This window comes from Hyla sarda, chromosome 1 (assembly GCF_029499605.1).
Source record: "Hyla sarda isolate aHylSar1 chromosome 1, aHylSar1.hap1, whole genome shotgun sequence".
NCBI lineage: Eukaryota > Metazoa > Chordata > Amphibia > Anura > Hylidae > Hyla > Hyla sarda.
The window spans coordinates 45,085,649-45,108,689 of record NC_079189.1 but is presented as its reverse complement, the minus strand read 5'-3'; the positions used below and the strand labels follow the sequence as shown (position 1 = coordinate 45,108,689).

At 44.3% G+C, this 23,041-nt stretch overlaps 1 protein-coding gene across 1 annotated transcript; it reads left to right on the top strand.

Annotated features, from left to right (window-relative positions):
* The first annotated feature begins 7,521 nt into the window (after window positions 1–7,521).
* On the top strand, window positions 7,522–21,703 carry TMEM129 (transmembrane protein 129, E3 ubiquitin ligase). Its single transcript, XM_056551574.1, has 4 exons — window positions 7,522–7,797; window positions 9,611–10,085; window positions 10,584–10,743; window positions 19,944–21,703. The coding sequence occupies exons 1-4, from the start codon at window positions 7,593–7,595 to the stop codon at window positions 20,190–20,192; spliced, it is 1,089 nt and encodes a 362-aa protein (XP_056407549.1). The 5' UTR covers window positions 7,522–7,592; the 3' UTR covers window positions 20,193–21,703.
* Window positions 21,704–23,041: the final 1,338 nt, after the last annotated feature.

The window sequence follows — 23,041 nt, the reverse complement described above, 5'->3', positions numbered from 1 at the left end:
AATCAGAAGTGAGGAGAGGCCGGGGACGCGCTTCGACTGACGTAGCGGCGCTGTTGGCTTTGGAACGCGCCTAGACCTGTGCGCATGCGTGTTGCTTGCAGCGATAGCCGTAGAGTGTTGTGAATGATGTCATGGGGTTTGCTGGATGTAAATCACACTAGCAGTTTGTTTGTCACAGTTGTTGATGCGGTTTTTGGAGCCAAACACATAATTGGCTACAGAAGAGAGAAGCATTCCTGAAGTCTTCCTTTACATGAGCTTTCCCCAAACAGTTTGTTGAACAACTACAACTCCCAGCATGTCCTGGAGGCACCCTGGTTGGAAAACACTGCGTTACATAATCATCTTTCACATATAAAGAAAAGAAAAAAAACGCTGTAAAAACTGCATGTGTGATTTCAGCCTTAGCAACACAATTGCGGTATCACACACAATGTTAGTCCATGGGGTTGCCTGGAAAATATAGGTGTGAACTTTCCACGTGATGCGTCCATGACTGTAGGAATAATACAAGTGTCTGCGTTTTGCTCCCTCGTAGTCTTGTCATTTGTGCTACAATCCCCACATAAAGTTATACTGCAGGCGATGTGCCACAATGGGCTTGATAAAAAATGGTTTCAACCAAAAACAATAGAAATAAATTGTCACATTATGGCGCATGAATGTCGCTGGAGCCACATGGCGACTTTGTCCACAAAACAGGCTGTGCATACGCATTGTATGTAGAGGCCAGTTTGAATGCATACAAACATGTCAAAAGTATTGATGGGTCGGGGTCTCAGTGCTGAGACCCCCTCATCGATCGATATATATAGATGGGTGAGGTACATGCTTTAGACCCCGGCTCGGTGTTCATTGCAGGAGATGGGTTCAATTATAGTTTTAGGGCCTGTCACCTGCAAAGTGACGGACTGAGCGCCGTGACCGACTGACTACTGTGAGCTTCACCTGACTCTATCTAAAGATCAGTGGGGGTCTCAGCACCAAGACACCGAATGATCAAAACTATTGACATGTCTGCATGACACATCAAAAATTTTCTTAGAAGACAGTAACACATGAAAACGTACCTATTTGGCTCACAAATCCCTCTGTTTTGCTGCTCACTCATTCTGTCATCCACTGCTCAGAAAGAGGCATGTCTGAGGCAAGCACTGAGCCCACCCTCACTCATAATGCACTCACTTCCTCCCTGAGTCTGCTGTGCTTTGTCTCTTCATCCAATCACTGCAGGCTGCTCTGAAACCACCTCTTCTCTGTTTTCATGTTGCAGTCTGATTGGACAGGAGTGAGCATGGAGGAGTGCTAGTCCCGCCCTCACTTCCTGGACTTTGTCCCTGCCTTTGCTTCAGCTGGGACAAAGATGATGCTGCAGCCCGAAAGGATTACAAAATAGAGACGGTAAAATAACAGGTTTCTACTGCACCATTTACACTAAGGAATTTCTGTGGCAGACGCTCTGCCGCAGAAATTCCGGACCCCCAGACTGAGCATTTCTGAGTAGATTCCGCTGAAAGAATTCACGTATATTCTTTTTGCGGAATCCCCATGGAAATGCACTGCTGTCCATGAAGACAACACATTTTCCATCAGTCTTAGTCCCGGCTTGTTCTGACGATGCACATTACAGATGGAATTTCCCACCCTCCTCTAATAAAAGTTTGAATCACCCCCATTTCCCATTTTTCGAATAAGATAATGTAAACAAAAATAAACATATGTGGTATTACCATTTGCCTAAATGTCCGAACTATAAAAATAGAACATTAATTAAACCGCACGGTCAATTGGGTTAACATAAAAAATACCAATGTCCAGAATTGCTGACTTTTGGTCACTTCATATACCAGAAAAAAAAAGTATTAAAATGTGATCAAAAAGTCCCACCAAAGCATAAATGGTACCGATAAAAACTACAGACCACGGGGCAAAACATTCCTGTATACGGAAAAATAAATTGTCATAGGGTCACAAGATGATGATTTTAAAGGGGTACTCCTGTGGAAAACTTTTTTTTTTGTTTTTTTAATCAACAGGTGCCAGAAAGTTAAACAGATTTGTAAATCACTTCTATTAAAAAATCTTAATCCTTCCGGTACTTTTTAGGGGCTGTATACTAAAGAGAAATCCAAAAAAGAAATGCATTTCCTCTGATATCATGACCACAGTGCTCTCTGCTGACCTCTGCTGTCCATTTTAGGAACTGTCCAGAGCAGGAGAAAATCCCCATAGCAAACATATGCTGCTCTGGACAGTTCCTAAAATGGACAGCAGAGGTCAGCAGAGAGCACTGTGGTTATGACATCAGAGGAAATGCATTTCTTTTTTTGATTTCTCTTTAGTATACAGCCCCTAAAAAGTACTGGAAGGATTAAGATTTTTTAATAGAAGTGATTTACAAATCTGTTTAACTTTCTGGCACCAGTTGATTTAAAAAGAAAGTTTTCCACGGGAGTACCCCATTAAGCATACTAACATTTTGTATAAAAACTTATATATTTTTAAAAGTAGTAAATAAAACAAAACCTAAATTAGGCTGGGTTCACACTACGATTTGTAACTACAGTTCCCGTATACGGCTGGGAGGAGGGGGGCGGGGCTTAATCGTGGCGCCCGCACTCAGCCGTATTCGGGAACCGTATTTAATGCATGTCTATGAGCCGACCAGAGTGAACCGCAGCCTCTGGTCGGCTGCTTTTTCGGCCGTATGCTTTTTCCCGACCGCAGGCAAAAACGTGGTCGACCGCGTTTTTGCCTACGGTCGGGAAACCGCATACGTCCAAAAAAGCAGCCGACCTCCTCCCAGCCGTATACGGGAACCATAGTTACAATCTGTAGTGTGAACCCAGCCTAAATTGGGTATTGTTGTAATCATATGGAGCTATAGAATAGAGATAACTTATTATTGTGACTTAAAGGTGCCTGACGTCAAAACAAAAAAAAATAGCAAAAGGGCATTTTTTTTGTTTAACCCCTTAAGGATGCAGGACATACTCAAACGGCCCCTTTTCCGAGTCCTTAACCCCTTAAGGACCAAGGACGTACTGGTACGTCCTTGGTCCTGCTCCCGTGATATAACGCGAGGTTACACGGTAACCCCGCATCATGTCACGGCGGGCCCGGCGTCATAGTGAAGCCGGGACCCGCCGCTAATAGCACGCAGCGCCGATCGTGGTGCCGCGCACTATTAACCCTTTAGCCGCGCGCTCAGAGCTGAGCCGCGCGGCTAAAACCGAAAGTGAAAGCTGCCGGTTAACTCAGTGGGCTGTTCGGGATAGCCGCGGAGAAATCGCAGCATCCCGAACAGCTTACAGGACAGCGGGAGGGCCCCTACCTGCCTCCTCGCTGTCCGATCACCGAATGACTGCTCAGTGCCTGAGATCCAGGCATGAGCAGTCAAGCGGCAGAATCATTGATCACTGGTTTCCTATGAGAAACCAGTGATCAATGATAAAGATCAGTGTGTGCAGTGTTATAGGTCCCTATGGGACCTATAACACTGCAAAAAAAAGTGAAAAAAAAAAAGTGAATGAATATCATTTAACTCCTCCCCTATTAAAAGTTTGAATCACCCCCCTTTTCCCATAAAAAAAAAAAAAAACACAGTGTAAATAAAAATAAAAATAAACATATATGATATCACCGTGTGCGGAAATGTCCAAATTATAAAAATATATCATTAATTAAACCGCTCGGTCAATGGCGTGCGCGCAAAAAAATTCCAAAGTCCAAAATAGTGCATTTTTGTTCACTTTTTATATCATTTAAAAATGAATAAAAAGTGATCAATAAGTCCTATCAATGCAAAAATGGTACCGTTAAAAACTTCAGATTATGGCGCAAAAAATGAGCCCTCATACCGCCCCATACACGGAAAAATAAAAAAGTTATAGGGGTCAGAAGATGACAATTTTAAACGTATTAATTTTCCTGCATGTAGTTATGATTTTTTCCAGAAGTCCGACAAAATCAAACCTATATAAGTAGGGTATCATTTTAATCGTATGGAACTAGAGAACAAAGAGAAGGTGTCATTTTTACTGAAGAATGTACTACATAGAAACGGAAGCCCCCAAAAGTTACAAAACAGCATTTTTTTTTTCAATTTTGTCGCACAATGATTTTTTTTCCGTTTCACCGTAGATTTTTGGGCAAAATGACTGATGTCATTACAAAGTAGAATTGCTGGCGCAAAAAATAAGCCATCATATGGATTTTTAGGTGCAAAATTGAAAGAGTTATGATTTTTTAAAGGCAAGGAGCAAAAAACGAAAATGCAAAAACGGAAAAAAAAACCGGTCCTTAAGGGGTTAAGGACTCAGGACGTTTGAGTACGTCCTGTCCATTCCCGGCCCCCCGCAGACATCTGGAGGGGAGCCGGTGCCCGATGCATATCGCCCAGGGGGGTCATGATGACCCCCCATGTCGGCGATGGCGGCAGATCGCTGGACAATTCAGTCCAGCGATCTGCGGCAGATTCCAGGTCAATCGGGTCTCCAGTGACCCGGTGACCCGGAATTACAGGCCCCGAACAGCCATTGCCAGCAGGGGTGAGGTGGCACTGGTGCCACCTCACAATCGCCCTGATTCGTCGGCCGGTTTCCCGGCTGACCAATCAGGGCTCCTGCTGCGGGTGTCACTCCCGCAACCCGCTCTGCCCCTCTTCCGGAGGACGTGAGCGGGTGCGGGACGTGCACCCCGGGAGCTGGGGACCCCGATCCCCGGCGTCAATGTTGGGATCGGGGCCCCAGGAGCAGCGGCGACGACGAGGGACTGACCTGGTGCAGCGTGGATCGTTGGTGGTGAGTGACAGCCTCCTGCTGTTGCTCAGCAACAGCTCCCAGCATGCAAAAATGGCATGCTGGGAGCTGTAGTTATGCAACAGCAGGAGGCAGACCACCACAACTCCCAGCATGCTCTTATGGGCATGCTGGGACTTATAGTTTTGCAACAGCTGGAGGCACATTTTTTCTATGGAAAAGTGTACCTTCAGCTGTTGTATAACTACAACTCCCAGCTTGCACAAACAGCTAAAGTGCATGCTGGGAGTTGTGGTGGTGCATCTGCTGGTTGCATAACTACAACTCCCAGCATGCTCGTTGGCTGTCGGTGACTGCTGAGAGTTGTAGTTTTGCAACAGCTGAAGACACACTGAATTAAGTAGCAAACCAGTGTGTCTCCAGCTGTTGCATAACTACAATCCCCAGCATCCCCAGCCAAAGTAGTATGCCTCCAGCTGTTGCATAACTACAAGACCCAGCATGCCCTTCCGCTGTCCGTACATGCTGGGGGTTGTAGCTTTTGCAACAGCTGAAGGCACACTGGTTGCAAAACACTGAGTTTGTTACCAAACTCGGTGTTTCACAACCAGTGTGCCTCCAGCTGTTGCAAAACTACAACTCCCAGCATGCACTGATAGACCGTACATGCTGGGAGTTGTAGTTTTGCAACAGCTGGATGTCCCCCCCCCAATGTGAACGTACAGGGTACACTCACATGGGCGGAGGTTTACAGTAAGTATCCGGCTGCAAGTTTGAGCTGCGGGAAATTTTCTGCCGCAGCTCAAACTGCCAGCGAGAAACTACTGTGAACCCCCGCCCGTGCGACTGTACCCTAAAAACACTACACTACCAAAGAATAAAATAAAAAGTAAAAAACATATACATATACACATACCTCTACACAGCCCCCCTCCCTTCCCCAATAAAAATGAAAAACGTCTGGTATGCCACGGTTTCCAAAACGGAGCCTCCAGCTGTTGCAAAACAACTACTCCCAGTATTACCAGACAGCCACTGACTGTCCACGCATGCTGGGAGTTTTACAACAGCTGGAGGCCCCCTGTTTGGGAATCACTAGTGTAGAATTCCCCTATGTCCATCCCTATGCAATCCCTAATTTAGGCCTCAAATGCGCATGGGGCTTTCACTTTGGAGCCCTGACGTATTTCAAGGCAACAGTTTAGGGTCACATATGGGGTATCGCCGTACTCAGGAGAAATTGTGTTACAAATTTTGGGGGGTATTTTCTGCTTTTACCCTTTTTAGAAATGTAAAATTTTTGGGAAAAGAAGCATTTTAGGTTAAAAAAAATTTTTTTTTTACATATGCAAAAGTCGTGAATCACCTGTGGGGTATTAAGGTTCACTTAACCCCTTGTTACGTTCTCCAAGGGGTCTAGTTTCCAAAATGGTATGCCTTGTGGGATTTTTTTTGCTGTTCTGGCACCATAGGGGCTTCCTAAAGGTGACATGCCCCCCAAAAACCATTTGTCGCTCTTTCCCTTCTGAGCCCTCTACTGCGCCCGCCGAACACTTTACATAGACATATGAGGTATGTGCTTACTCGAGAGAAATTGGGTTTCAAATACAAGTAAAAATTTTCTCCTTTTTACCCCTTGCAAAAATTAAAAAATTGGGTCTACAAGAACATGCGAGTGTAAAAAATGAAGATTGTGAATTTTCTCCTTCACTTTGCTGCTATTCCTGTGAAACACCTAAAGGGTTAAAACGCTGACTGTCATTTTGAATACTTTGGGGGGTGCAGTTTTTATAATGGGGTCTTTTATGGGGTATTTCTAATATGAAGACCCTTCAAATCCACTTCAAACCTGAACTGGTCCCTGAAAAAAAGCGAGTTTCAAAATTTTGTGAAAAATTGGAAAATTGCTGCTGAACTTTGAAGCCCTCTGGTGTCTTCCAAAAGTAAAAACTCATCAATTTTATGATGCAAACATAAAGTAGACATATTGTATATGTGGATAAAAAAAATGTTTTATTTTGAATATCCATTTTCCTTACAAGCAGAGAGCTTCAAAGTTAGAAAAATGCTAAATTTTCTGATTTTTCATAAAATTTGGGGACTTTTCACTAAGAAAGGATGCAAGTTACCATAAAATGTTACCACTATGTTAAAGTAGAATATGTCACGAAAAAACAATCTCGGAATCAGAATGATAACTAAAAGCATCCCAGAGTTATTAATGTTTAAAGTGACAGTGGTCAGATGTGCAAAAAATAGTTGAGTCCTTAAGGTGAAAAAGGGCTCAGTCCTTAAGGGGTTATACATATATATATATATATATATATATATATATATATATATATATATATATATATATATATATATATTGGCTTTGTCCTAGGTTTTGTGGCGAAATGATCGATGTCTTTACAAAGTACAACCCGTGGCGCAAGGAGACAAACCCTTATATGGGTCTGTAGGCGGTAAATTTAAAGCGTAATTAGAAGGCGTGGAGGATAAAATGAAAACGCTACACATGAAAAATCCTATGTAGTTTAATTTGCTATATGTTTTGTGACAATGTTCACAATTGTATAACATCAGTGTTTCCCAACCAGGATGCCTCCAGCTATTGAAAAACTACATCTCCCAGCATGCCCGGAGTTGTAGTTCTGCACCCTGGTTAGGAAACATTGTCATAAGTGTGCACCGCTGTCTCCTGACAACACCGTAAACAAATAGTCACGAGGTCTCCAATGTGCTCGTCACGACTACATCTCCCGGCATTCCCAGTTGCCCAGGTGGCCGGAAGTGTGCGCCGTTGTCCGGTTTCCCCCGTCTCCCGCTGCTATGGAGAGCCCGGCGGTCACGTTTACTTTAGCTTACGTGGTTTTCGCCGTGTGTTTCGTCTTCACCCCAAATGAGTTTCACTCGGCCGGTATCACTGTGCAGAACCTGCTGTCCGGGTGGCTGGGGAGTGAGGACGTAGCGTTCATCCACTACCATGTCCGGAGGACCACGGCCACCCTGCTGGTGCACTCCCTGCTGCCCCTGGGTGAGTGCGCCCCCTGCCGTGCATCTGTAACCTGTCCATCTATCACTACACTACCTGTACTCCCATCATCTCCTGTCCATCTATCACTACACTACCTGTACTCCCATCATCTCCTGTCCATCTATCACTACACTACCTGTACTCCCATCATCTCCTGTCCATCTATCACTACACTACCTGTACTCCCATCATCTCCTGTCCATCTATCACTACACTACCTGTACTCCCATCATCTCCTGTCCATCACTACACTACCTGTACTCCCATCATCTCCTGTCCATCTATCACTACACTACCTGTACTCCCATCATCTCCTGTCCATCTATCACTACACTACCTGTACTCCCATCATCTCCTGTCCATCTATCACTACACTACCTGTACTCCCATCATCTCCTGTCCATCTATCACTACACTACCTGTACTCCCATCATCTCCTGTCCATCTATCACTACACTACATGTACTCCCATCATCTCCTGTCCATCTATCACTACACTACCTGTACTCCCATCATCTCCTGTCCATCTATCACTACACTACCTGTACTCCCATCATCTCCTGTCCATCTATCACTACACTACCTGTACTCCCATCATCTCCTGTCCATCTATCACTACACTACCTGTACACCCATCATCTCCTGTCCATCTATCACTACACTACCTGTACACCCATCATCTCCTGTCCATCTATCACTACACTACCTGTACTCCCATCATCTCCTGTCCATCTATCACCACACTACCTGTACTCCCATCATCTCCTGTCCATCTATCACTACACTACATGTACCCCCATCATCTCCTGTCCATCTATCACTACACTACCTGTACTCCCATCATCTCCTGCCCATCACTACACTACCTGTACCCCCATCATCTCCTGTCCATCTATCACTACACTACATGTACTCCCATCATCTCCTGCCCATCACTACACTACCTGTACCCCCATCATCTCCTGTCCATCTATCACTACACTACCTGTACCCCCATCATCTCCTGCCCATCTATCACTACACTACCTGTACCCCCATCATCTCCTGTCCATCACTACACTGCCTGTACCCCACATCATCTCCTGTCCATCTATCACTACACTACATGTACTCCCATCATCTCCTGCCCATCTATCACTACACTACATGTACTCCCATCATCTCCTGTCCATCACTACACTACCTGTACTCCCATCATCTCATGTCCATCTATCACTACACTACCTGTACTCCCATCATCTCCTGTCATCACTACACTACCTGTACCCCCATCATCTCCTGTCCATCTATCACTACACTACCTGTACTCCCATCATCTCCTGCCCATCTATCACTACACTACCTGTACTCCCATCATCTCCTGTCCATCTATCACTACACTACCTGTACTCCCATCATCTCCTGCCCATCACTACACTACCTGTACTCCCATCATCTCCTGCCCATCACTACACTACCTGTACTCCCATCATCTCCTGCCCATCACTACACTACCTGTACTCCCATCATCTCCTGTCCATCTATCACTACCTGTACCCCCATCATCTCCTGTCCATCACTACACTACCTGTACTCCCATCATCTCCTGTCCATCACTACACTACCTGTACTCCCATCATCTCCTGTCCATCTATCACTACACTACCTGTACTCCCATCATCTCCTGCCCATCACTACACTACCTTTACCCCCATCATCTCCTGCCCATTACTACACTACCTGTACTCCCATCATCCGTGCCATCACTGGAGGGCTCTCAATAATACATTGTATATCGTTGAGGGTTATAACTCTGTTCTCTCCTTTCTTACAGGTTATTACATAGGAATGTGCTTTGCTGCTCCAGAAAAACACCTGTATAACGTCTACACAGCAAGTGAGGGCTGGAAGCTGTTTGCTCTGTTTACAGTCGTCCTTCCCACCATTACTGGCGTCCTTGCCCTGTATTGGTCTCGGAAGAGATGGAGGAATCACCCCCTAGCGAGGACCCTCTCCCATCACGCCTTGCCCCAGTCTGACTGGAGGGTCGTGGCCTCTTCCATCAACACGGAGTTCAGAAGAATTGATAAGTTTGCAACTGGGGTCCCCGAGGCCCGGGTCATTGTCACAGACACGTGGGTGATGAAGGTCACCACCTACAAGGTGTATGTAGCGCAGCAGCAAGACATTCACCTGACTGTCACCGAGTCCAGACAACACGAGCTGTCCCCAGACTCCAATACTCCGGTGCAGTTCATAACCATACGGGTAGCAAGCATTAACCCCAATGTAAAGCCATTTGAAATCAGGTATTGTATTCATTAGTACAGGGGATGGGATGTACTATATTAGAAACATAAGCAAAAAACTAAACAAATCTTATTTCTTCCAAAAACAGCGCCACCCCTGGCCACAGGTTGTGTGTGGTATTACAGCTCAGTTCCATTGAAGTGAAAGGAGCAAAATTGTAATACCTCACACAACCTGAAGAAAGGGTGCGTTGGTTTTGGAAGAAACTAATTCTGGTTTTCTATTGGACAACAAAGACTATAGCTTATTCTATTGTATATCTCTTCTTTGTCGGGGGTCACTGGCATTTGGTTAGGGGCCTGGGACCAGGATCAGTAATGCTGTGTAGATGCTTCATGTAGACCAGACCTCCAATGAAATAAATATATATATATATATATATATATATATATATATATATGCGCACAGGGATGACTAATGATAAAAGGCTCTATGGGGCCAGGCAGGCATGAGAATAGGGACCTGTCATGCGGTGATTTTGTTTGGTTTGTTTGCAGATTGAACTCTACAGAATATGGAGAGCTGAGAGAGAAGCTTCACGCCCCAATTAGAAACGCAGCCAACGTTGTCATACATCAGACCCTAAGTGACATGTTCTTGGATACATTCCGTGCTCTGGTGGAAGCCAATAATGTCTATGAGCTGCCAAGCAACCAGGTAAATCGTGTATGTAGTAACTAATAAACTTTCAACATGTTGCCCAAACACATCAAAAGTTGAGATCGCACTTGGTCACAGTCCTGAGACTGGTCGTGAAGTTTGGTGCTGTGCTCTTCACTCCCCAGCCAGCTTCTCCATCTGCGATCTGCTGTTTGGAGCCCCGGCTCTCCATTACAGGGGCTTGTGATGTCACGCCCCTCCATATAGCTCTATGGGAGAGCTGTTCGGCAATCTTAGGCTCTCCCATAAAACTATTTTGAGGGGTTGTGGTGGCTCTCGCTTCGGGAGGGGTCGTGACACGCCCCTGTGATGGAGAGCCGGGGCTCCAAACAGCAGTTCGCGGGGGGCCCGTCTGGTTTGATTTAGAGCAGAGTGAGGCGCACGCTGCCACACACTTGATTGGGCTGTAACTTGCATTCGCATTGTGTCCCTGGAAAGTCTGGACAACATGTGAAACGTTGTGTTTGAAAGAGATTCTTTAAAGGGTACCTTTCATCAAAAAAACTTTTGATATATTATAGATTAATGTATGCAGAATAACTTTCCAATAGCATGTTATTAAAAAATATGCTTCTTTCTATTTCATTTTCCACTTTAAAAAAATGACCACTAGGGGTCTCCCTACCAGTCCTTTTTTATAGATTTCAGACTCATGCAGGAGTCCTAAATCTCAGACTGCATCCGGAACACAGACAAACTCAGCACCGCTCCCTGCCAGGGAGCAGTGTTGAGCTTGTCTGTGTCCCGGCTGCAGTCTGAGATTTAGGACTCCAACATGAGTCTGAAATTTATTTTTAAAAAAAAGGACTGGTAGGGAGACCCCTAGTGGTCATTTTTTCAAAGAGGAAAATTAAATAGAAAGAAGCATATTTTTTAATAACATACTATTGGAAAGTTATTCTGCATACATTAATCTATAATATATCAAAAGTTTTTTTGATGAAAGGTACCCTTTAACCTGTTGACGACCAATGATATGTATACACTTAATTGGGCTGGTAACAGTGTATGGTGTGGGCTCCTGACTCGAGCCCGGGCCATACCGGGCGACCCTCAGCTGATTCCTGTAGCAGGGGTCCGCCTCTAATATTCGACATTCAGCAATCGCTACAGCCAGCTATTAACCCTTTAGATCGCCGCTGTGAAAGCTGACAATGGCGTCTAAAGGGACTTTTAAATGGACCCTGGTGGTCTAGTGGGGTGGATCAATACCAAAATGGTACTGATTCAAAGAACAGATTTAAAAAAAAAAAAAACTGTGCAGTGTACAGAAAAATAAAAAAAGTTGTAAAATGGCAATTAATATATATATATTTTTTTTCCTAAAAAGTTTAGAATGGCTTTTTAAATTAGTAAAACATGATGCAAACTATACCAACTGGGTATTGTATTAATCGTGCTGACTTAAAATATCAAGATTACATGTTACTTTGACCGCACAGTGAATGGCATAAAGAGAAAACCACCCCAAATTTACAAAATTTATTTTTAAATTTTACCTCACAAATATATTTTTTTCCTGTTTTGGAGCATCTATTATGGAAAAATGAATGAAGACATTACAAAGTTCAATTGGTCCCGCAAAAAACAAGCCCTTATATGGGTGTAGATGAAAAAATAAGTTATGGCTATTACACTGTGAGGAGGAAAAAATGAAAGGGCAACAATGAAAATTGTCCTTGCCCTTAAGGTGTTAAAGAAGCACTCCAGGAAATGTGTTATTTTAAGCTGTTGTTAGAAAATAATCTACAGGTTGTGCATGCCTATTGTCTATCTGTTTTTGCTGATGTGGCAGTCAGTGATTTTTAATATTTACCATATTTTTCGCCGTATAAGACACACTTTTCTTCCCCAAAACTGGGGGGAAAAAGTCGGTGCGTCTTATACGGCGAATACACCCCTATCGCGGCGGTCCCTGTGGCCATCAACGGCCGGGACCCGCGGCTAATACAGGACATCACCGATCGCGGTGATGCCCTGTATTAACCCTTCAGACGCGGCGATCAAAGCTGACCGCCGCGTCTGAAGGGAAAGTGACACTAATCCGGCTGTTCAGTCGGGCTGTTCGGGACCACCGCGATTTCACCGTGGCGGTCCCGAACAGTCTGACTGAATAGCCGGGTTAGTGCTTACAGGACACCGGGGGGGACCTTACCTGCCTCCTCGGTGTCTTCTCCGTTCAGGGATCCCCTGTATGGCCGGCGCTCTCCTTCCTCGTCATCACGTCGTCGCTTACGTGCGTCAGCGTGCGTAACGACGTGATGGCGGCGACGGAGAGCGAGGATACCCGGCCGGCAGCAGAGATGTTCCGGAGCGACGGGGACACGGCGACAGTGATGGAGCGACATCCAGGGCAGCGGTGACGGGTCCGGAGCGGCAGGGACACATGAGTATTACCTCCTAAGCAGTGGTCTTCAATCTGCGGACCTCCAGATGTTGCAAAACTACAACTCCCAGCATGCCCGGACAGCCAACGGCTGTCCGGGCATGCTGGGAGTTGTAGTTTTGAAACATCTGGAGGTCCGCAGGTTGAAGACCACTATTGGGTTCAAAATCTTAATTTTTTTAGATTTTGCACCTATAAATTGGGTGCGTCTTATACGCCGATGCGTCCTATAGGGCGAAAAATAAGGTATATTTTGTCACTGAAATGATTTTCTGATTTTTGCCTACATTTCCCATGACACTTGGCTTTGCAGAGAGCGTGTGGAATCTCATCACTGCAAATCATCTTATTAGGCTGTTGGAGCCCACCAGGGTGAACTGATTACTCATACGTGGGTTGGTGTCAGATCACATTATATACAGTTTTGATGCATGTTCTTAATCAAATCAAGTTTTTTCCTTATTTTTTATTTTTTTTTTATAGAGAAATATTACCATAAGACACAAGTAATTTGACCTATAATGACAATTTACTTGTATTTTGATGATACAAACCCTTCAGGCTTTGTTCAAATGTTAAATACCGGTATGTGTAATTTTGCAGCATTTATCACATTTTTTTAAATCATTTTTTGGCCGCGCTTTTACTGCTGTTTTTGTAAAATTGCTGTAAAAATTTTACCATGATTTACGCAGTTGTGGTCAAATTAATGTGGCACCATTTGTTCAGCGATTTTGGAAAAAACTCAGAGGAGGTGTATAACCTGATCCCAGCTTTAGTATACAAATGTGAGAGGAAGGGGTCTGGGAGCTACCAATAGGGATCTAATAGGGGGTGATGTCATCCTGTAGTTCACAAGAAGTCAGCTCACCAAGGACAGACCAGTTTCCGAGACACGTAAATCCACGTAATTTTTGGTGGTCTGAATGCTAGTACAATAATAAAATGTATGGATGTAGCTTTTAGGGTTGTGGAAATAGAAAAAAATATATATCTACTTGTCCAATGGGCTAAAATGGAACAAGATCTACTTGTCCCTCATGAAAATCCACTTGTATGTAAATAAAACATTTTTTTTAGTTTTCTGCACTTTTCGTTTTTTTTTCCTTCTGGTCCTATAATAGCCATAACTCTTATTTTTCCATCTACAGACCCATATGAGGCTTGTTTTTTGTTACAGGGCCAAGTATACTTTGTAATAACACTTTTCATTTTTCCATACTCTATGCTCAGAAACAAAACAAAAAAAAAATTATTTGTGAGGGGAAATTTAAAAAAAAAATGCAAGTTTCTTTTTTTCGCCATTCACCTTTTGATCAAACTTGCATATTATTTTTATACTTTAGGTCGGCCTGATTACACCAGTACCAAATTTGTTTAGTTTTGTCATGTTTTACAAATTTACATGTTTTATTTAAACTTTAAAAAAAAAAATCCTGACCCCCCTATAACATTTTTATTTTTCCGTATACAGGGCTGTATGAGGGCTAATTTTTGGGGCCATAATCTGCTGTTTGTATCAGTACCATTTTGGTATTGATCAGGCTTTATTAACACTTTTTCCTTTTTTTTTTCTGGGATATGATGTTCTAAACATAAAAAACGCAATAACTTTTTTTTTTTTTTTTTTATTTATTTTTTTTTATACTTTTTTTTCCTTTAATGCCATTGACCATACGGGATATATAATGTTATTTTTTCATAGTTCGGACAATTACGCACGCACCAATACCAAATATGTTTATTTTTATTATATTTACATATTTTTTTTATATGGAAAATAGGAAAAGGGGGGTGATATGAACTTAATATGGAAGGGGTTAATGGGTGTTTATTTTTCATTAGAGTCCTCATACAGATCAATGCAGTTCTATTGAACTCCATTGATCTGTGTTCATTTGGTTGAGTCTGCTCAAGACACACTCGATCAAATGCAGATCCACGGGGGCAGCCATGAATGCAGAGGTAAGCCCTCTGGCTACCTCCATAGTGGATCGCCCGCATGCTGGGCTATTAGTGGCGGCCCGTGTCTGTTGAAATCAGCCAAGGGCTGCCGGGTATGGAGCGGGCTCAAGTCAGGACCCCGCTCCATACACCCTGAGCGCCGGTTTGAGGCGCAGACTTGCGTCCCATACAAGTCTGCGGCCGCTCCTGCACCTCACACCGACGATATAAAGCTAAAGAGGGAAGTCGGTCCGGCCCTGCTTTCCCAAAACAGGGCTAAATGCATGAAAAATTCAGCTGCCCGGAACTACATGTCCCGGGCGTCAGACGATAGGACTTCCACATCCCTGAGCTTTTCTGGAAGGAAACAGATGTTGCTGTAGGGCCAGTGATGCGGACTGTGCATGGCAAGGGCAAAAACCTGGAGGGCTTCTTTAAACTATTTTGTTTTGAACTAGGGCTGCAACAAACCATTAAAGGGGTACTCCAGTGGAAAACTTTTTTTTTTTTTTTTTGAACTGGTGCCAGAAAGTTAAACAGATTTGTAAATTACGCCTGTTAAAAAAAAATCTTTATCCTTCCAGTACTTTTTAGCGGCTGTATGCGACAGAGGAAATTCTTTTCTTTTTGAATTTCTTTTTTGTCTTGTCCACAGTGCTCTCTGCTGACACCTGATGCCCGTATCAGGAACTGTCCGGAGCAGGAGAAAATCCCCATTGCAAACCTATACTGCTCTGGACAGTTCCTGACACGGACAGAGGGGTCAGCAGAGAGCACTGTGGAGAAGACAAAAAAGAAAATTATTTCCTCTGTAGCATAAAGCTGCTAAAAAGTACTGGAAAGGTAAATCTTTTCTAATAGAAGTCATTTACAAATCTGTTTCACTTTCTGACACCAGTTCATTTAAAAAAAAAAAAAAAAATATTTCACTGGAGTACCCCTTTAACTGCAAAATCGATGTGTTGCCAATAAATGTATCGATTAATCGGGGAAAAAACAGCAAACTGACAAAGGGATTTAAATGATTTTACTTGAAAAACTACCGTATTTATCGGCGTATAACACGCACTGGCGTATAACACGCACCCCCTTTTTAATAGGGAAATTTAAGTAAAAAAAAAAAAAATACATATAAGATAAATGAAAGACTAAATGCCATGTCATCCCTCTAACTTTGATTTTGCCTGAACTTCAGTTTGGTCCCCCCTTCCAGTGCCACATAATTCCTCCCCTTTTATCAGCCCATGTGCCACATTTACACCCCCCCCCCTTACCCTCTCATCATTCCCCACTGTCTTATCATTCCCCCACCCCTCTCTTATCATGCCCCCCTCTCACCATGCCCCCCTCTCACCATGCCCCCTCTCACCATGCCCCCTTCTCACCATGCCCCCTTCTCACCATGCCCCCTTCTCACCATGCCCCCTTCTCACCATGCCCCCTTCTCACCATGCCCCCTTCTCACCATGCCCCCCTCTCACCATGCCCCCTTCTCACCATGCCCCCTTCTCACCATGCCCCCTTCTCACCATGCCCCCTTCTCACCATGCCCCCTTCTCACCATGCCCCCTTCTCACCATGCCCCCTTCTCACCATGCCCCCTTCTCACCATGCCCCCTTTCTCACCATGCCCCCTTTCTCACCATGCCCCCTTTCTCACCATGCCCCCTTTCTCACCTTGCCCCCTTTCTCACCTTGCCCCCCTTTCTCACCTTGCCCCCCTTTCTCACCTTGCCCCCCTTTCTCACCTTGCCCCCCTTTCTCACCTTGCCCCCCTTTCTCATCTTGCCCCCCTCACATCATGCCCCCTTTTCATCATCCCCTTTCCCTCCGTTTTTGATATATACATTTTTCCCATCTTCCTTACTTAGCCGCGCTCGGCAGGCCAGGTCCGGTGTCGGGTCTTGCGGGCTGCGGTCCTTGAAGCTGGATGAGTGACGTACTCTGCCGGCTGCACAGCATCAGGGACGTCACTCATCATTCGCTGTATCCGCCGCTGGTCAGTGTGGTCGCCGCTGGCAGCCCAACCGCAGCCACCTTAGAATAGTCACAGCGGCAGCAGCATTGAATGAGGGACGTCCCTGATCTTGTGCAGCGGAGCTAGCCGAGGACATCACTCATCCGGCTTCACTGACCGCAGCCGACACTGGACCTGGCCTGGCGAGCGCGGCTAGGTAACGAAGATAAAAAAAAAAAACAATACAATAAAAAGCAGAGGGGAAAAGAAGGAAAATGTAAAAAAACAAAGGGGGAACCGCGCGCTGGTCACTGATTTAAAGTGGCCGCTGCCAGGCTGATAATCCTTAACAAGCAGCCGCTGCTGCGGCCACTTTAAATCAGTGACAAAAAGATTTATCGGTGTATAACATGCAGGCAGACTTTTTGCCTTGAATTTAAGTTTTAAAAGTGCGTGTTATACGCCGATAAATACGGTATATTCAATGGCCGTATTAAAAGAAATTTGGGGAAAACATGATTATAAAAATGTTGCATTACAATGTAATTTATTTTTCAAATTTTCCATTAAAGCGCAATTGTCATCAGGATTTACCCCATAAAGTTGTACACAACAACATGTAAAAGCTGTGTAGCACAATAATGCCGTCATACCTTCCTTTTGTCTGATCGGTGGCTTTTTGATTCTAAAAAATGCTTTTATTCAAAGTCATAAACATTATCCAGAGCAGTGTTTCCTAACCAGGGTGCCTCTAGCTATTGCAAAACTACAACTCCCAGCATGCCTGGACATGCTGGGAGTTGTAGTTTTGCAACCGCTGGAGGTACCCTGGTTGGGAAACAGTGATCCACAGTAATTACGGTGCTGTAAAGGTCCCATTGTCACATGTGCGGCCCAGTCAATCAGGAAGCTGCCGGAGCGACCGCACTACAGCGTAGCAGAGAAACTTTACCATGCTTCCTCTAGAGGTGGGCGGTATACCGGTTCATACCGAATATCGGTGTGTTTTTGTCTTACGATATGAATTTTTCACATACCGCAATACCGTTTCCATAGCAACCAACTCCAATGCGTGATGACGTAGAGAAACATCCGGCCACACAGCGTCTCTGGGAAGTGTAGTCCGAGCCGCACTGAACTGACTCTGAGGAGCAGGGAGGGGACTACAACTCCCAGCAGGCACGTCATTTCCGGGCGGGCACGGGAAACTCGAGCAGAACTGTGGAGACATGGAGGAGAGTTACCGGGCGGCCTGACCGAGACCCCGGGTACAATGGTGAGGACCTCCGACAACCGGGAAACTCGAGCAGAACTGCGGAGACATGGAGGAGAGTTACTGGGCGGCCTGACCAAGACCCCAGGTACCTTGGTGAGGACCCCCGACCACCTGACATTATACTAAGGAACCCCTGCGCCCCCCCCCCCCCCCCCCGACCACAAATACTCTTAAATACAGTGAAACCTGCCATAGTTTAGAAAAATACTGTGATATACATTTTTGGTCATACTGCCCAGCTCTAGCTTCCACCACAGGCAGGGAGTGAGCAAGCTCTCTGCCTCTACTGGTCGGAGACCATGCGCGGAGAAGCTGTAAGTTGCTCGCACAGGGCCGATGCTGTAACGTCCATTGTTTGAGCTTTACCATTCTAAAAATGCTTTTATTCAGAGTCATGAACAGGCTTGGCCGGGGGGTCTGCAATGCCACGCCTCTCTGACTGTTCATGACTCTGAATAAAAGCATTTTTTTTAGAATCTTAAAGCCACCGATCAGTCAAAGGAATGTACGGACTGCATTGCTGTGCTACATATCTTTTACATGCTTGTGTATAGCTTTATGGGGGTAAATCCAGCTGATACTTGTGCTCTAACAATGAATCGGAGCTCGATGAATCGTTGATGGGCTTCGCTGACGAATCCCATTATCAAATCCAATACATGTATTCAAAGGGTACCTTTCATCAAAAAAAATGTTTCATATATTCTAGATAAATGTATGCAGAATAACTTTCCAATAGCATGTTATTAAAAAATATGCTTCTTTCTATTTAATTTTCCACTTTGAAAAAATGACCACAAGGGGTCTCCCTACCAAGCCTTTTTTTTTTTTTTTTTTTTTTTTTTTTTTTTTATAGAATTCAGACTCATGCTCTAGTCCTAAATCACAGACAAGCTCAGCACTGCTCCCTGCCAGGGAGCAGTGCTGAGCTTGTCTGTGTCCTGGTTGCAGTCTGAGATTTAGGACTCCAGCAAAAAAAAAAAAAGGCTTGCGGCCAGGACTGGTAGGGAGACCCCTAGTGGTAATTTTTTCGAAGTAAAAAATGTAATCGAAAGAAGCATATTTTTTTTAATAACATGCAATTGGAAATTTATTCTGCATACATTAATCTATAATATATCAAAAGTTTTTTTGATGAAAGGTACCCTTTAAAGGGATACTCCACTGGAAAACATTTTTCTGTAAATTAACTGGTGCCAGAAAGTTAAACCGATTTGTAAATGACTTCTATTAAACAATCTTAATCCTTCCAGTATTTATCAACTGCTGTATGCTCCACAGAAAGTTCTTTTCTTTTTGAATTTCCTTTCTGTCTGACCACAGTGCTCTCTGCTGACACCTCTGTCCATGTCAGGAACTGTCCAGAGCAGGAGATGTTTTCTATGGGGATTTGCTCCTTCTCGGGACAGTTCCTAAAATGGACAGAGGTGTCAGCAGAGAGCACTGTGGTAGGACAGAAAGGAAATTAAAAAAGAAAAGAACTTTACAGAAGCTGTTAAGTACTGTAAGGATTAAGATTTTTAAATAGAAGTAATTTACAAATCTGTTTAACTTTCTGGCACCAGTTCATTTAAAAAATAATAATAATAATTCCAGTGGAGTACCCCTTTAAGGACTATTACTTCTCATTGCAGGAACTGGAGCCTTGTATTGGCTGCATGCAGACGAACGCCAATGTCAAGCTGGTGAAGTATTGCCAGGAGCCCGATGAAGGAGAGTGTCAGCAGTGCTACTGCCGGCCCATGTGGTGCCTAACCTGTATGGGCAAGTGGTTTGCCAGCCGTCAGGACCAGCAGCATCCAGAAACCTGGTTGTCCAGCCAAGTGCCTTGCCCCACCTGTCGAGCCAGATTCTGTATAGTTGATGTTTGCGTTATACGGTGAACTCGCCTTTTAGGTTGTTTATAAAGTTTTATAATCTGAACGTTTTCTATAATCCGCAGTGTTCTAATATGTTTCTGGACATATAGCACAGGGAGCCCTGACTGGCCACACAGGTAGCCGTATAGTTAGGTCTGTTTTGCACTACATTGAAAGTGTTCATCCACTGGTTTCCCCTCTAAAGCAAATGGAAAAGTTGTTCTTGCCAAGGTCGCCATTCACTTGTATTTGAGTGCTGCTTCCACTACCAGTATCTACCACTGAAATTACAATGGTCTTATCCTATAGTGAGGGTATGTCATTTTATTCTTTAATATTAAAGTGTACCTGCCACTTTAGAAAGAGAGAAAAAATAAAACATTGACCTGTCAGAAGTTTTGATCGATCAGTTCACACCCCCAAATGATCGCTAGAACGAACCGGGAGAGAAGCGGGAGGCTGAGGCCCTCTCCCCACTCTCTGTCCTGGAGATAATCCCATAGACGTGTATTGTAAGTGTCTATAGGATTATGATTCTCATATAAGCATATTCTAGGTCTTTAATCTCCCCCTGTATTTATATAGACCAGAGATCCACTTGTAAAGGCCCCAAAAATGCTTTTATGGTGAGGAAGAAGGGCCGGTATGGCGCTACATGGCTACAGCAGCGACAATGTATTCTCTTCTGTATTATAGCGTATCAAGTATTTCCTCCAATGAGTTACATCATTGCCACATGGCGCGCTCTTCACCCCTTATCATACTACAAGTCCCAGCATGCTGTGGTAATGTGAGGCTTATATGGCTGGGACTTGCAGTTTCGCAACAGATGGCGAGTCACAAGAAGCAGACCATAGATTTGTGTAGCAAATCTAAACTGGGGTTACTTATAAAGTGACAGGCAATTTCTTAGTATTGGGTGTGATCGAGTGTTAATTTATAGAATACGGAGTTTACTGATTTGAAGGTACGTTCACACGTACAGGATCTGCTGCAGATTTTATGCTGTGATCAGCCATTTAGTTATATTGATTTCTGCAGCAGGTCCTGTACTTGGAGCCTAATGTAACGTTTAGATGGGTGAGATCTACTACAAGCTTCCTGATGCGAGTTTAAGCCGTGATGGGTTTTCGGCAGCAGATTACATCAAAGTCAATATGGAAAACCCAGTGAGGCTGAAACTCACAGTAGATCCCACCCGTGTGAACATACCCTAAAGGTAGAATCACACATGCTGCTGAGTTTGCTACACGTTAACGGGTGGGAAAATCCACAGCAAAATACGGCTTGTGTGACTCTACACTCTTCAAACGGATGGGATCTACTGTAGCAAATCCGCAACAGATCCCATTAAAGGCAACAAAATCTGTGGAAGCTCCACGTAAGATCCACCTGTGTAAACGTACCCTACGGATAGGGTCTTGGAGAGCATCCGCAGCATATTTCATGCTGCGGATGCGCAAACGACAGTCACAAGAGCGAGCTCCCTGCTGCGGCTGGGTAGCTCTGTGTGTCTGCTCGTGACTGCCGCAGGCAGTCACGAGCGGACACACAGAGCTACCTAGCCGCAGCAGGGAACTTGCTCTTGTGACTGCAGTAGCCGCATCCACAGCGTGAAATACACTGCAGATTTGCTAAAGGTGTTAATGACTGATTAAAGGTATTACTGCAGATTTTGTTAGTGTATTCATTTTAACAATAAAGTGATTTCCTTACGTTGTTGTTTTTGTTGTCTGTTAGTGTGCACATGCATTTTATAGGGTTTTATTTTTTATATCTTGTTTATATGTGAAGAATATGATTATGGCTGATCCTCTAAACAACTGCAGAACTCGGTGACATGTCCTTACACCTCTAGTACTCTCAGAGTGAAAAAAAAAAAAACCTACAAAATGGGTGTGGTTTTTGGGAAAAGAGGCGTGTTCCCTAAATTTCATCCAAAATCACTCGTCTTTTCTGGTAACCACTTTGAAAATCATGAGAATTTTCTGGTAAGAAAGAAAATCCCTACACTTTAAAGCATGTATAGAGTTTCCGAAAGTGGAGTAAATTAGTAAATACCATGGAAAAAAAAACAAAAAACGGAATAGCAAAAAACACAACAAAACCTACCCTTCACTCATAGTAAATCAGGGCCAATATGTATTCCTGGCTCCAAAGCTTTAGGGTTCATCCACACTGCAGAATTCCACTTGCAGCAGAACCCCCTTTTTTCAATTGGATTCTGCTTCTCTGTGCACGCTGCAGATTTTTCACAGCAGAAATTCCGCCACCTAAAAGTATGGAATTCCTCTGTACTGCATGTCATCTAGGAGACTGTACACATCCGCACGGTCCTACCGCCAACAACTTCGGCAGAGCCTGCTGCAAGTGGACAAACACCCAACAGGAAGTTTGGGAATATCGGAGAAACAGAGGCACTGATCAGAAAACTGTAAATACCATTGTAATCAGCGTCACCCACACTACAGTCTTATACTAATAAGTTAGTGTGGATGATGCTGATGACAGATTCCCTTTTAAGGGTAGGGTCACACGTAACGGATCTGCAGCTTATTTTACGCTGCGGATCCGCCGGTGACCCGACCCATGGTGTGCCTCCAGCTGTTGCCTTCCTGATCTAAAAATATGCTGCGGATGTGTTACGTGTGACCCTACCCTAATGGGCACCAAGCACTAGATTTTACCATATACAGTGGTCCCTCAACATACGATGGTAATTCGTTCCAAACGAGCCATCGTTTGTCGAATTCATCGTATGTTGAGGGATTTGTGCAATGTAAAGTATAGGAAGCTGTGCTCGCATGTCCCCGCCGCTCGAGATGGTGTCCCCGGGCCTCCGCTGGGCTCTCCGCTGTCTTCTCCGGTCCTCC

What these genes read in the sequence shown, in the direction of transcription:
- TMEM129 (XM_056551574.1), top strand. Translation starts at nt 7,593, where the DNA reads ATGGAGAGCCCGGCGGTCACGTTTACTTTAGCTTACGTGGTTTTCGCC. An exon ending in GTAAAGCCATTTGAAATCAG is followed by an intron (nt 10,086 to 10,583) that starts GTATTGTATTCA and finishes GTTTGTTTGCAG; the next exon opens with ATTGAACTCTACAGAATATG. An exon ending in ATGAGCTGCCAAGCAACCAG is followed by an intron (nt 10,744 to 19,943) that starts GTAAATCGTGTA and finishes TTCTCATTGCAG; the next exon opens with GAACTGGAGCCTTGTATTGG.